Source organism: Thermobia domestica, chromosome 1 (genome assembly GCF_964235325.1).
Source record: "Thermobia domestica chromosome 1, izTheDome1.hap1.1, whole genome shotgun sequence".
NCBI classification, from domain to species: Eukaryota; Metazoa; Arthropoda; class Insecta; order Zygentoma; family Lepismatidae; genus Thermobia; species Thermobia domestica.
In genome coordinates this window covers 15,130,274-15,146,792 of record NC_137454.1, presented here as the reverse complement: position 1 = coordinate 15,146,792, position 16,519 = coordinate 15,130,274, and the positions used below count along the sequence as shown (strand labels likewise).

At 36.6% G+C, this 16,519-nt stretch overlaps 1 protein-coding gene across 4 annotated transcripts in view; it reads right to left on the bottom strand.

Annotated features, from left to right (window-relative positions):
- LOC145683468 (ATP-dependent RNA helicase DHX30-like) overlaps window positions 1-16,519 on the bottom strand; it is an 85,979-nt gene that overhangs the window by 64,240 nt on the left and 5,220 nt on the right. For 3 of the 4 annotated variants that reach the window (XM_081754802.1, XM_081754820.1, XM_081754815.1), the window contains exon 2: window positions 5,690-5,858. In XM_081754802.1, coding sequence (XP_081610928.1) covers window positions 5,690-5,741 — 52 coding nt within the window. In that variant the 5' untranslated portion in view covers window positions 5,742-5,858. The remainder of the gene's footprint in view (window positions 1-5,689; window positions 5,859-16,519) is intronic. The other variant, XM_081754807.1, reaches the window with a different exon arrangement.

Sequence of the window (16,519 nt, the reverse complement as noted above, 5' to 3'; positions counted from 1 at the left end):
ATAAAAATCGGAATTTGATCAAGACCTACAGAAGATTTAACATTCAGAGTTTTAATAACATCAAGTACCTGTTTGGTGTTAAAAGATATTTGATCACTACAAAATTGACTAACCCTAGAAATATCATTACTATCACTTACATTAATTTCATCTTTGTGATAAACAGCTTCAAATTACTTGGCCATAGCCTCAGATAACAATCGAGGATCAGAAACCAATTCCTCGTTAACTAAAATACTGCCTTATGACCCTCTTTAGCATTAATTTTGTTTTTCGTATACTTCCAAAATCTTTTAGGGTTATTTTTTAAGCTATTCTCAATTTTACTATAATATTTAGTTTTACCAATAAGAAGTTGCTTCTTAAAATTAGAACGATATTTGAAAAATATATTATAATCCTGAAGAGATTAGGTTCTTTTATACTACTTATGAACATTATTCTTTTTATCAAGCAAATAAATCAAATTGCGAGAATATCATCTCGGATATTTAGAAATTGATTTAGTTGCTAATGGAATATTATTGCTAATTGCTTTCAATATAACATCATTAATATTTTGAGCAACAGTATCAATATGCTGATTTAACAAAATATTAGCCCAGGGAAGCCTTTGGACTTCTCTATATAAAGAAAGATAATCACCCTTTTGATATAGCAAAAAGCTATCACTTGTTATCACAAGTATTAGAGAAGATAATTTGACAATAATTTCAATAGGATTGTGATACTCATCAGGCGGAACCAGAGGTGCTGCATTATTACTAGACTGAACATAGGTGTTAGACAAAATTAGATCGAGACCAGACATACCAGAGTCAACATTCAAATTCATATTGTCCAAAAAATTAAATAAAATTTTAGCCTTGGATTTAGAATAATAGTTTATATCATTTGAAAAATTTCTATTCGTCCAATCAACTTTAGATATATTGAAGTCACCAATAATCACTATTTCATAGTTCAGAAAGTTCACTCTTGACACATAATAACAATAATAATAATAATAATAATAATAATAATAATAATAATAATAATAATAATAATAATAATAATAATAATAATAGAGCTGCAGAATTCAGAGTGAGTTCGTAGAACATAAAAGATATTGCGAAAACAAAGCTGGAAATATATAAGGATAAAAAGTCAAAATACAAAGTTGGTGGATATTGCTAAATTCAGAAAAAAGCAGCAGCTTATTACACTGTGTCGACGTCCTTATTAGTGCTAAACAGTTTCGAAGACTCTACCATCTTTACCAGTTAGCGAATCTTCTTGCAAATACACTTCACATTCCTAATTCTTATTTCAGTTGCCAATTCCGACTGCTTCTCTGCTGAATGTATGAACTTGTTTCACAGCATCCAAGTTGTCTCTAAAATCCATTGAATTTCCTCCAGTTCATTTCGTAGAATGTGCCCACTTTTGATAAGAAAGTCTGTTTGTTGACTAATTCTCTAAGTATTGTATAAAAGCTACTAATAATTTATATACAATTATGGCTGTTTGAGCATCAAACCGAAGAAGAAACGACAATGAAACAAAAACAAATCAAGACTCCCTTTCTTGGCTTGGTGCTGAAGAGCCGTAATTGTATATAAATACCGTTCTTCGCACTAGCAGAATACCTGTTCTTCGTACAGGGAGAATACGTTTCATTTTATACATAAAATACAAATGAGGACTGAATTTGGGTTTAAACGGCATCGAAAGTGTCACTATTCGTCTCAGTGACACTGAAAAGTGTGGATTCGACACTAATATCGGTCACTTTCGATCATTTTAAAATATCTTCCCCCCTCCCCTAAGTTGCATGGTCAAAGTGATTTGATAAAAACCATTCCACGCCCGAACAACAGCTATGTTGAAAATTTGATCGAAATCGGTCTCGTGGTTCAAGAGAGTCACTAAGATAGTCGCTTTCATTTATATATATCCTTCCCCTAAGTTCTATCGTTAAAGTGAAATGATAAAAAAAATTCCAGGCCCAAGCCTCATCTGTGTAGAAAATTTCATCGAGATTGGTCGGGTGGTTCAAGACTTACTAAGTTTTATTTACTTTTATATCTATCCCCTCCCCTACGTTACACCGTCAAAGTGAAATAATAAAAACATCCCAGGCTTGAACCTCATCCACGTTAAAAATTTGATCGATATCGGTCGAGTGGCTCAAGAGACATGAATTCACAAAATAGTCACTTTCAATTTTATATATTAGATTAGTAGTCTTGTGTGCAATAGTTAGAAAATGAGTGAACACATTGAAATTCTTACCAACAGTGAAGACATTCTAACACGTGAATAGGAAGGAAGTGAATGAATTTGAAACTGAACTTGAATATAGTGAAACAAGCTCACACACTCTGCAGAGAAGCGATCGGAATCGGCAAGTGAGATGAAGAGATTGACACATAAATTAAAGGATATGCAAAAGCATTTCCAAGATGATTAACATACTGACGAAGATGATGAAGTCTATTGAAACCGCCTTATCACTAATTAGGAATATCGATGCAATAGGGTAAGGTCTCTTTAAGTTCCTTTGGACCTGGTGTTTATAATTCGTGATCACCTCTTTTCAACCATTTTTCTATCTCGATTCTCGACATTACATCTCTTAGTTTGCACTCACTGTAACTATACCACTTAATATCAATAGCTACATTGGTTCTCTCACTATGAAGAACCTTAATCTCAATTCTGCGATCTCCCTAGCTAAGGCAAGCAACAATGAGCGTTGGATGTAAACTCCTTTAGCGAATTGTGTCAACTTTTACTTAAGAAGTTCCTTCCTTTTCGATGGAACAATATAGGTGCACTCGATGCAACAACATAGGCGCCCTCGATGCTGCCAAATTGAATTAATTTTCTTACTGTGGTATCACTCTACGCATACCTTTGCTTAAGTGATTTTTATTGGTTCTTTTAGTGTTCGATGCTTGGCTACGTTGCTACCAGATTTTTGTTGCTACACATTTCCATTAAGATGTGGAAATGACAGTCTCCAATTTCCACGAGGTAACTAAACCGATTTTTTTTCTCTCTCTCTCTCCTTTCTTTCGTAAGTTTCCGTTACCGAAATATCAAAACAATTGCACCAAGGCAGCAAAAGAATTCGCTACCTGTTGGCTCCTACCTGAAAGGAGATGAAACAATAGACAGAAGTAAACTTGTCCAAAATTAAGGTTAAATCATTCACATACACAAATACAGGGTATATAAGAAAGGACTTCACAACTTTGAAAATTCATATTGATTTATTTATTTAGCTTACAGACATGGTTTTGGTGTCATTTTGTAGAAAAATACATCTTTTTTTTTTAACCTTATATCTAGAGGTTCAATGTGGTTTCCATTGATGATGCGGTACAGTCCCATCTGAAGTCGATTTCTTGCCAACCCGCTGCAACATGTCAAGCCAGGGGCGGATCCAGGACCGACTTCTGGGGGGGGGGGGTTGTCAAAATGCTACTTTTAAGGGCTCCAAACTCTGGGATGGATTTTATTTATATATATAAAATAATAAAAAAGTTTCCTCTTCTGCGGGGGGGAGGGCGATTGCACCCCCCTGGATTCGCCCCTGTGTCAAGTGTGTGACTTGTTCAATTGTGAGGTAGATCCTACCTCTGAGCTCTGGTAGAGAAGCCGGTAAGGGTGAAACAAACACTGTTTCCTTGATGATTCCCCAAAAGAAAAAATCAAGAGGTGTCAGATCCGGTGAACGTTGGGGGTCATGCAATTGGCCCACCTCGGCCGATTCGTTTACCGAGATCAGTAAAAGCAGCCAGCCATCTTTGCTCCAACTGCCGCTAGCGCTTGCAGTGGCTTGTTTCTGAACTAGTGTGCTACGTAAGTCAAAACTTGATGTATTTTGCTACAAAGTAACATCAAAATCATGTCTGTAAGGTAAATGAATAAATTAATAAAGCTCTTTTTGATACACTATATATATATATATATATATATATATATATATAGTAAGATTATTCATGGCTTTGGATTAATTGTTTTAACAAAAGAGACACTGACCAAAGCTTAAAACTTTATTTTAAATTATAATTTGTAACTGTTTCGGATATCTAGCATATCCTTCTTCAGACACGATCGAAATTAATGAAAATACAGACATATATATAAATGTTGTTATAACAGAGTTTAAATTCTTTAACCGTCGTATATATAGCCATTGTTATAAAAAATTTAAATTCTTTTAACAGTCATATATAGAGTCATTGTTGTACTTTTTTATTTTTATTTATTTATTTATTTATTTATTTATTTATTTATTTTTCTTATTTACCGAATCCTTCAGCCAATCCTATAAGTCTTCGTGTTCACTTTCCAATTCATCACTTCCTTCATTTTTGGTTCTTATAAGGGCTTTTTATTTTTATTTTTATTTATTTATTTATTTATTTATTTATTTATTTTTTATTTTATTTTTTTTTTCTCTATGTTATTCAAACTTCCTTGCCATGATTCATTAATTGGTAAGCCCCCTGTCCAGTTCATCAGTTTATCTCTTCCTACCTTCTTTATCCAATCCGCTTCTTTCCACTTCCTTATTATCATTCTTTTCTCCATCTCCAATTCTTCCGTCTTATCCCAATTAATTGCGTGATTCGTCTCCTTAACATGTTTGTATATGGCATTGGTATCTTTTTTCTTCCTAACATCATCTTCATGTTGTTTTATTCTTTCTTTCATTCTCTTTCCTGTCTCTCCTATATATGACATATCGCAGTCCTCACACCATACCCTGTAAATGACCCCTTCTTCCTCTTCATTAATCTTTTTAGTTCCTTTTCTATTCTTCTTCTTTATTGATCTTAATAAAGTTTCTCCACTCTTTCTATAAGTTCTGACCCCTCCTTTCTTCAATAAATTCTTCAGTTTCTCCAGGAAGTATTGGAGATGGAGAAAAGAATGATAATAAGGAAGTGGAAAGAAGCGGATTGGATAAAGAAGGTAGGAAGAGATAAACTGATGAACTGGACAGGGGGCTTACCAATTAATGAATCATGGCAAGGAAGTTTGAATAACATAGAGAAAAAAAAAATAAAATAAAAAATAAATAAATAAATAAATAAAATAAAAAAAATAAATAAAAATAAAAATAAAAGGCCCTTATAAGAACCAAAAATGAAGGAAGTGATGAATTGGAAAGTGAACACGAAGACTTATAGGATTGGCTGAAGGATTCGGTAAATAAGAAAAATAAATAAATAAATAAAAATAAAAAAAGTACAACAATGACTCTATATATGACTGTTAAAAGAATTTAAATTTTTTATAACAATGGCTATATATACGACGGTTAAAGAATTTAAACTCTGTTATAACAACATTTATATATATGTCTGTATTTTCATTAATTTCGATCGTGTCTGAAGAAGGATATGCTAGATATCCGAAACAGTTACAAATTATAATTTAAAATAAAGTTTTAAGCTTTGGTCAGTGTCTCTTTTGTTAATATATATATATATATATATATATATATATATATATATAGACATTCCTTTATTTTGAAGAGTTGACAAAATGACCACAAACAGAGAGTATATACTCAATTTTTAGTGTACATCTATGTTCTTTCAGACATTTAAGTATACATTGGACCTACACCGTATACTCTCTAGCACATTCGTGTCTAACTCTCAACCCTTCAGAAATGATCTTAGCTTACCGTTATAATATAATGAAGCTTTCTTTCCCCAAGACGAACCTTGTGCAGACATTGTTATAATTCTCCCTGAATGCAGGATCACTGGTAGAGGTCAGGTGATGATACTATCGGAGTACAAGTAGTCAAAGGCATGTAATAAGCAATTTCACTTTAAACCATAACAGAAATTCTGAAAAGGAAGGGAGTAACTGTTATTTGAAATTTCCAATCATGGTCAATATATAGGGTACGTGAGATAAATTGGCAATAATTTTGTATCTTCTTATTTCACGTATTTCGTGTTAATTTTTTTTTTTTTTTTAAACTATTTTTCTAAAGTTATGATTTAACTTTTTTTTTTTAAAAAAAAAGTTAAACGTTGATAAGAATCATCATGTCGAAGCAATATGATGTTACAGCAACCATAAGTTTTAGAATCCGTCATAAGGAGCTTGAGGACTTCAATAACATCCCCTTTTTGAACAGTTTACAAAACGAAGGTGTACGATACTGGTTCTGATGTTGAAATACCATCAAATAAAAAGCACAAGGTAGCAAGGATCGCAAATGTGCGGAAATTGTGCACATAATCCAGGAGGTAACTGATGAAGATCCCGGAAAGTTAATGCTAACCATAGCAAGAGAACTGATCATACCGGACTTATCTTTGCAAGATTGGTGCTGAAGATGTGAGATACAGATCGTATGCTATTAGAAGAGGTCAGTTCGTGACAACAAAAGAAGAGCACCTTGAAAACGAAAAGACACTACTAAAGCAAAGAACTTCTACTTAATTTGATACAACTTGTGCTTTCTGACAGTTGCTTTCCTTTGCTTTTTCCTTCCTACACGTGGTCATAACAACAGGCAAGAACTGTTTCTATGGAAACAGCACGTTCAGCCAACTATAATTACTCATTTCTCTCGCTCTGCAATGATACGCGTAAGCATTCCATCCTTTCCGCACGTTGCCAATTTGACTATAAACAAATGCACATTGTTTTAGTCTTGTTGACTGTACAACATAGGTATGGCAACTACAATTTAATCGAATGTGAAGTGAACTTGAGTAGTGGACCTGCTGGTTATTGAGAACATTCTTTTTAGTTCTCTTTTGTATCATTTAAATTTATAAAACTGAGATTTACTTGCAGTGAATAATTTCGTGTTTCAATACCCGACGCAAAACCTGGCAACACAGCATTGAGCATCATGTGCGCGCAGCGAACTGTCAAAAAGGACAACTAGTATCAATTGCAGTGTAGCCTCTCATTTTCTTCTTCAATGTGAAGAATTTGTCCAAAAGTAAAAGAAAGCATTTATGAGAAAGAATTTAATAAATAATATCATTCCAATAAAAATATTGCTAAAGCAAAGATTGAAAACTCTATGATATTCATAGACAAATAATAGTTCATTAAAGCGTGCTCAATTCTGAAGTCTGGATAGAGTTTATTATTGCGACAAATTGAGATTTTTTGGGGAACAATTTAAGAAAATAATGACTATGTTTATTTATTTACATATAAGAATAAATTTATTTCAAAATATGGTACTTTTGTGGTGTGTTAATTAAGTTTCGGCCAATTTATAGTGTGCACCTTAAATAGCTTATAAATTAATTAAAGTTATATAACAGAGTTGTCTTAGAACTAAAACTTTCCTATAATATATTAATTTATGTTCATCTAAAGAAATAGATTAAAATTTAAGAGGCTCATAATTAATTTAGAAAGTGTGTTACGAGTAAAAATACATTCAGACACACACACACAAACAAAAAGTGATAAAACACTTTCAAATAAGGGAACGCAGTAACTTTTAGCAGCACATCTCTAGACAGAGCGCCAAATTGCAGGTTTGAATCTAATAGTCAGATCAGAGAGTTTGATAATTTTTTCCTCGAAATTCGAAGGTAAACAAAGTAAACGCCAAATATGAAACTAAAATATTTGGTTTCCAATGACGACTTGGAGAGACCGGAAATTTCGTGTCCTGCTTTAGAGCGCATAGAGGTACTTAGGTGACTGAAATAAATCACAAATTGCTTGTGCGCCAACAGGCTAACAAGGACTTCACTCTCCAAATCCTCAACTACATTTAATATGTGGTGTTTTGTGAATTTAATACAGAAACATGTAATGTTCAATTTTACTAATATTATGGGAGTAACGTTATTTGTTTATTCATTTGAAACCCATACAAATATGAAATTCTCACTAGGAACAGAAAAATAAAACGTAGATTAATTACACTCCGTAAGATTTAAGAATTTCATTCTCGCGCCAACACATCCACTAAAGAGTACGAGTACAAGGATTGAATTGCAGAATTTATAATAACAATTGCAGATCAATCCACGTTATAGCGTGCTAGCCCTGAAAATAAGACTTAAGTACAAAATAAGTCATACTATAGTTTTTTTTTTTTTTTTTTTTTTTTTTTTTTTTTTTTAAGATTCTCGTAATACACTCCTCGTTATTAAAAGTTCATAAGAATAAAAATCCAAGAAGAAGACATCGCAGAATGTTTAAATTTACATAATATGTAGCATGGAAGAATAAACAATTGCTTAGCACGACAGTCGAGGGAGGCGCTGGGTATACCATCTAGTGACAACAAGTGGAAGCTAACCATGGAGAGACAGTTCAGTGGTAGACAAAAGTTGGTATGACGTGCGTGGATACGCTGAAAAGATACCTCACTGTCGAATACGGTAGTTCTTCCATCAGGTTTCGACCTTTGACGAATAGTAGCGTATCACGAGTGTAGTTTATCCTTCGCGATATTGGTTTCCGTATAGGACGAAATCGCGATCACAGTGCAGCGCAATATGTAATCGATGGCTCCATGAAGCACTTCGCAGCGACACTTCGGATCACAAGACCACGGGCCACGAAGACAAACAGCTCATATGTGTGGATCGCCACATCCCACACACTGGTGCAAGCATTGAAGGCTGTTGTACAGAACCCAGTATTCTCACACTGTTGCCTAGCAGAGGGGCATATTTGCTGGAAGCCTATTACTGCTAACTGCATAACATAGGTATAGCCGACTACAATGGTGTATTGAACGTCGTGCAGAGAGATGAACAGCAAGACATCTTTTCAGACGAATCTCGCTTCTGTATACAGTATCATTATGGTCGCATATGTCTGGCGCTACTGTGGCACTAGGCTTGGCGACCCTTACATTTTGCATCGACACGTCAGTCGGCACCGGGTATTATGGTATAAAGTGTCATTGGATTCAATGTCTGTTTGTACCTCCTACGCAGTGACAGACATTTGACAAGCCAACAGTACATTGAAGAGGTTTGGACTGTGGTCTCTTTAGTGCAGGTCCTGCCAGGGACTACATCCCAACAAGATAACGTGTGTGCCCTCATGTTGTGCATTGTCCTAAACTTCCTGGTTGGACACTAGGGATGCATTCGAGTCGAGTCGAGTTGAGATTTAAGCCTGTCTCGACTCGACTCGAGAAAATGTTGTCTCGACTCGAAAATATGTTGCTGTCTCGACTCGTGTCTCGACTCGACAGTCTCTGTCTCGACTCGACTCGAATTCGAGTCGAGACGTCTCGAAATTCGAGTCGAGACAAAATATACGAGTTAAAATATACACACACATCAGCCAGACCGTTATGACTACCTACCTAATTGTTAGTATATCCACCTTTTGGCGTGAATAACAAAGGCAGCGCGTCTTGGCATGGTCGCAATGTTCCTCGGTGGGTCGCTGGAGAGAGTTGGCACCACATATGCACACACAGGTCATCTAATTCCCGTAAATTCCGGGGAGGGGGTGATGCACCCTCACGTCACGTTCAATCACATCCCAGATGTGTTCGATTGGGTTTCAGATCCGGAGAGTTTGGGGGCCAGCACATCACTTGGAACTCGCTCCTGTGTTCCTCGAACCACTCCATCACACTCCTGGCCTTGCGGCATGGTGCATTATCTTGTCGAAAAATGCCACTACCGATGGTAAGCATGGCCGTCATGAAGGGATGTACGTAGTCTGCAAGCAGCGTGCGATACCTCGGCCGTCATGGTGCCTTGCTCAAGCTCCACTAGACACATAGATGCTCACCTGAATGTTCCCCAGATAATAATTAAGCCGCAGCCAGTTTGTCTCCGTCCCGCAGTACAGATGTCAAGAAGCTGTTCCCTATGAACACTACAGATTCGCACCCTCACATCGTCATGATGAAGAAGATATCGGGATTCATCAGACAATGCAACGCTCTGCCATTGTGCCAAGGTCTAGTGGTGATGGTCACGTGTTCATTTTAGTTATAGTTGCCGATGTCATGGTGTTAACATTCGCCATCGTTAGGAGTGTGTATTCAGACTAGTGTTGTGAAGGCCTATGAAAAAAACGGAAATTTTGGGTTAAAAAAACAGTGTTTTTACTGTTTTTCCGAGCTGGGGAAAAAACGGAAAATTTGGGTATTATCAGAATCATCATTTAATCACAGAATCATTTTAGTTAATATGTTAAATCAAACATATATTTCATAGAGATATCTTGATTGTTCTATGTAAAATTCCGGAAATTTTGAAACCATTAGAAAAAATCGTTTGTTCGGAAATATTGGCAAAAACAGGAAAATGTAGTTTAAAAACTATTTGTTAGTCTGATGTTAGTAATCTTACTTGCTGTAACATGTCTGCAACATATACAGTGGGAAGTCGAAAATCCGAACTAATTGGGACCACAGGTATTCGGATTTTCAAATTGTTCGGATTTTCGAAAATGACCAAGAAAATGCCATTTAGGCTTACATACTGTACGGTATGTTCTTCTATCGATACAGTGGTTATTCAGTACATACAGTAATTACAATACCGTACGTAAGGCTACTTACATTTAATGTTTCTGAAGAACTTGCTTGTACTCTAAATTACACTGTTCTTGTAAGTCACACTTAAAACTTATAGGCCTAAGAAAAAATAAAAATAAAAATGCATGACAAACAATTACATATAAATGAACTTTTGTAAAAACACTGACTTCACATAACGTCGATGGACACGCTATTGTTTGTTTATCGCTAGCGTTAAGACAAAATGTAAAAAGCTTCTAGGGACCGCATTCGGATTTTTGACGTTAGGATTATCGACGTCCTACTGTATATACAATGTATTTCGCTAACGGAAAAATACTTAAAGCAACAGGTTTTAATTCTACTTTACACACATATACCGCACAAGTGAGTAAATTTGAGCAGCGAGAAATATATTAAATGAAACTTCCGTTAGTTATTATCACAGACTAGCAGAATATCCATTCTTCGCACGGGGAGAATACGCTTCATTTTGGACACAAATGGCACCAAAACTGTCACTAATGAACTTGTGGAGCCCCAAAACTATGAATTTGACATTAATATCGATAATTTTCAATTATCTTTACATGTCACCATCCTCCTTAGAGTACTAATGGGGCTGAATTTGTGGATTTAAACGGCATCTTCTGCTCATCTCAGCGAGTATGGATTCGAGGCCATTTTCGATCATGTATATATATATATACAGAGGCGGATCCAAGGGGGCTATAACACCCCCTTCACACTCAAGTATACACTGCATAAAATGGGCTTCAATCCTGCTTTACACTGGATAAAACTGCAAACTATGGTTTAGCCCCTCCCTTGATCATATCCTGAATCCGCCACTATATATATATATATATATATATATATATATATATATATATATATATATATATATATATATATATATATATATATATATATATATATATATATATACTGTATATAATGCTCAAAAAAATTAGGGGTTCAGCTGAAATATTACACAAGACCTTAAGATAGTGTATGAATAAGCTTGTGTTTGACTCATATATATCATACAAGAAGGAATGCTTTAAGATACACTAGAAAAATGGGGCACATACTGGTGTTGGGGCACGGAAAACCTTGTTCACATGGCTCATGACACAAGACGGTTATGTGTGCATCTCTCGAACTGCCCATAAACAGGCAAAGCAACAACACTGATTGTTCCTTAATATGTCCTATGATCACTTCGAATAGCCAACAGAGCCTCGCACCTGCGTGGCATGGATTCAATCAGATTATCGATGAGTTCTTGGGGGATGTTGTGAAACTCATCCAGAAGAACGACTTCCAGCTCTGCATTGGTTGTTGGATTTACTGGCCTAGCGGCAATTCGTCTGCCAAGTAATCCCAGACATGCTCAACTGGAACGAGATCCGGAGAGCATGCTAGCCACTTCATCCGAGCGATACCCTCAGCATCTCATCCACTAACCGAGTTCTGTGAGGACAAGTATTGTCATCCATAAAAAGGAACGAATCACTAATGTCACCAGCATAAGGAAGAACAAGAGTTTTCATGATCTCATCCCTATATCTGAGAGCCGTCAAAGAGCCATTTCGGATGATGTGCAGCTCAGTACGCTCACCAATGCTGATTCCTGCCTACACCATCAGTCCACCACTATGATACTGGGATCTTTCTCGCACAAACATGGAATTGTGTCGTGTTCCACACTCTCTCCAGATGAAAACACGTCGATTATTAGGCTCTACACTGAATCGAGACTCGTCAGAGAACAAAACATTGCCCCATTCATTGCGTCCCCACCCACGATGTTCCTCCGCCTACGCTCTTCGAGCAACACGGTGTCGTGCAGTTAATGGGACACACACCATAGGCCTACGTGCGTAGAGACCATCTTCTTGAAGGCGATTGCGGACCGTTTGAGTAGATATTATGCGTCCTGTTGTTGTTCGGAAGGCTCGCGGTAGCAGAGTTGTATTCTGGTTTCGACGGGCTGTTAACAACAGATAACGATCGTCTCTGGCTTTAGTTGCTAGTGGACGGCCCTGTCCTTGTCTTCTTCGAACACTTCCAGTTGTTTGAAATCGATTCCACAATCGGGAAATCACACTTTGTGCCACTCCTATGGCATGTGCCACCTCCCGCCATGACTGACCAGCTTCCAACCTCATTGGGGGCCGCGGTGGCTCAGTGGTAGAGCGTTCACCTCTGGTGTTTGGGGTCCCGGGTTCGATTCCAGCCCCTGCCAAGTGAACTTTGTGGTGTACAAACACCGTGTGCGTGGGTTTTCTCGGGGTTGTCCCGTTTCCTCCCACTTTCTTCATTCCACCCTTTCACTCATCTCTCATCATCACCGTCTCCTTTAGCCTAACCGGCATAACCGTGGGACGTAGAAACTTAAAGATTTTTTCCGGTCCGCATACAATTATAGCTGAATTTGCATATCATCGCTAATGGAATTGTCACCATTGATTTCAGCGACTGCGAAAACTATGGATTTGACACTAATATCGGTCATTTTGGATTACTTTTACTTGTCTCGGTATCCAAACCCCCCGGTGACCCCCGGCCCGAATAGGGTGAATTTGTAAGTTAATGTGATCAGAGTTTTCAGCGACCGCGAAAACTACGAATTCGACAGTAATATCGGCCATTTTCTACCACTTTTACATGTCCCTGTAAGCGCCCCCTGAGACCTCCTGGTCCGAATTAAAAAAAAAAAAGATTCGTCTTGATCTGGGGCCTGGGCCAGGGTACCCCTGACTAAAATTTGGTAACTCTCGGTCCACTCGTCTGGTCCCCAGGCCGCATACAAACAGACGAACACAAACAAACTATTTATTTTATATATATTAGACTAGATAGATTCTTGCAAATTATGCCAGATTTTCATATTATCTTTCCGAACTAATTTTAAAGACCCGCTCCTACTTATCTTTATATATATATACGCAGTATCTCTATATTTATATCTATCTATATCTATATATGTATATAACAAACGTAGGAATTACACCCTCAATAACTCTCCTGGAGGACCCCTTTCTCAAAAAAAAAAAAAATGCTGGGAAACACTTGTAGAAACTTCATTTTTCGTGCCAGACGATTACCGAGACCTGGTGAACAAAAAAAAAAAAAAAAAAAATTAGCGATCGAATTAAAAAATAGTTCTCCATAATAGTATTCACTGAGAATATTATTATAAAATTTAAATTTTATGGGTAAATCAGTAGACTTTGAATACATCCACATCGTATCCACTAAGTTGCGAAATTGTGTACCTCCAGACATGGGCGGCCGAAGAAAATTTTCTAGGGGGGCATCTTCAATGTTTGCTATATTAGTCTGGCATTTAATGTGCATGATTTGTTATATTACGTGTACATTTTCGTGAGCCAGGGAGGTGCATTCTTATCAAACACGGAGATTATGAAGGAGCAGATCTACTGCACAAAATATAATAAAAACATCCCTTTCGGATTTCTATCATCCCGCAGTCCAACCCCGAGACGGAAACATAAGAGATAGGCTTTTTATTTTTAAACAAGATAACGTGCCTAGCGAATGCTTTACATTGTGAAGATTATATTAGTGAAAATTAAACGAATATAATTTTACAACTTAATATACATATCACTAAATGTTGAGCTCCCCGTTGCTATGTGGTTAGCGTATGCGCCTTTCTCGAACGAGGTTAGATTCATGGTAGGAGCTCATGTGTTTCAAATCCGACATTAAACTGTACGTTCACGTCTTGTAGAGCTTTGCTCCTGAAAACGACGCTAAACTATAATCTAATTTAATATTACTAAATATTAAAAAATAATGACTTACCAAGGTGACGTCAATTTGGCAGTCATCAAATCCATTTTATACTTTCACTTAATCCAGTGGATATTAATATAACAATTACAAGATACACGACATCATCTTCTCATGTATCTGCATTATTTGATTCATCCATAGATTTGTTATTTGTACGCATCATTCATTTTTGCATTTTCGGGAGGGTTCAGGGTTCTTTCAATAGCGTAGCCAGGATGTGTGTTTGGGGGGGCAAGTGCTGTTATAGGTACATATAGAATAATTACAAACAAAAAAATATATAAACATAAAAATGTATAAAAAATTAGAAACATCAAAGTACCAAAGTACATTGTCGTACGTCTTTGGGGAGGGCCCGGCCCCTCTGGGCCCCTCCTTTCCTACGCCACTGGGTTCTTTCTTCATTTAAAGAATCGGTTCTCTGTATTGGAAAGAGAATCAAGGGAAGAAATATATACAAAACATGCCGCTTCCGACGCAGCACTGAAGCATTTCTTTTAGCGGTCATACCCCCCTCCCCTCTCAAGTTGTAAAGTGAGAAGGGACAGAAACGTTCCAGACACTCAGGGTTCAGTTGACAATAATAAAACTATGGGTAAGTAAACATCTTGTACAGAGTCACGTTTTGCTTATTTTTGAACATTTCTGTGAATTCAACAATACAACAGCGGAAATACTAACTGGTCTTATTACTCCAACCATCGCTTCAACTAAGGGTAATTAATAACGCTCAGTGAGCCATCTAAATTTTCGTTCTTTTTCTGTTCTCCAGAGGAAAGAATGAGATTTTGCCAAGATGCGAAAGTCAAGATGCTAGATGCTAGATGGGAGTGAATTATGCTAGATCTAGCACCAAGATGCTAGATATGGCTTCACTGGCGGGCTTCGATATCTACAGAACATTCTGCCAAAGCATACAAAAAAAACACAAAGCACAATAGTTTCGATAACATCTGTGTGGTCCTTCGGTAGGCTACACATCCGGTAAGAAGCTCAATCCAAAGAGTGGTTTGCACTGCACCCGTAGCCGGCTAACAAAAGACTCGTAGCCGGCTTGTATAGATAATTGAGTTCAAATTTTCAAGTATCCATTTACTGAATGCCCATATCGTGTATGCATGCATTATTTAATAAGTAAATAAAGTACACACACAATTAATTATGTCAGTGATAAACGGTGTTTATTGAAAAAAAACCTCTCCAAACAATGAAGATTAATCTTAGACTGGAGAAATGGTTATCCTTCGTTTTCATTATCATTTGGCCATGAAACAAACGCCTGACAGATATACAACCCCTATATACAACTATGTGATGTTGGAATATATAACTCGTAGGGTATGATGCTTTACTTTTTCAAAAATTTCAGTACTCTAGTGAAATGAAATATTTAGTTTTACGTCCTACGGTTATGCCGGTTAGGCTAAAGGAGACGGTGATGATGAGAAATGAATGAAATGGTGGAATGAAGAAAGTGGGAGGAAACGGGAGAACCCCGAGAAAACCCACGAGCATGGTGTTCGTCCACCACAAAGTCCACACGGCGCGATCTGGGATCAAACCAGGGACCCCATGCACCGGAGGTGAACGTCCTACCACTGAGCCACCGTGCCCCCACAGTACTTCTTGTGTACCCCTATAAATGCAATAAAGAACTAATGGTATTTTTTTTTACAAAAATATTCAATTAGAACTGGACAATTTACATAAAATTTGGAATCGACAAATGAAAACGGCACATTTCTAGCACTTGTGGGTTCGAGGTCTCATTGTTGAAAGGATTGGAGATAAACATAAAAACTTTTCTGTGAGGAGAAACATATACGCGTAAATCTAGTATTTTAATATATGGATAATAATTGGAATAATTTTATTTTCGAGTGCTATTTTTTAATATTCGCAATATTGAAATTTTTGAACTTAAATTTTTCCCGTGTTTGAAAAAAAAATGATTTCATTACTAGTAAAATTAACCTAATACATATTTATTTTTTTCAATTTTTCCAGAAAATCGAAAAAACGTTTTTTTAAAAAAAAACAGGTTCAAAATTTCCGGAAATTTGACAAAACTAGTTCAGATACACTTGTACTTTGCCCAGCATTAAATTCTGATCTTAGTTTCGACGCAGTTCGCTGCCTGTTCTGCTTTACCAATCTGCACAGACTAGAACGTTCGACATCTGTAATGAGGTG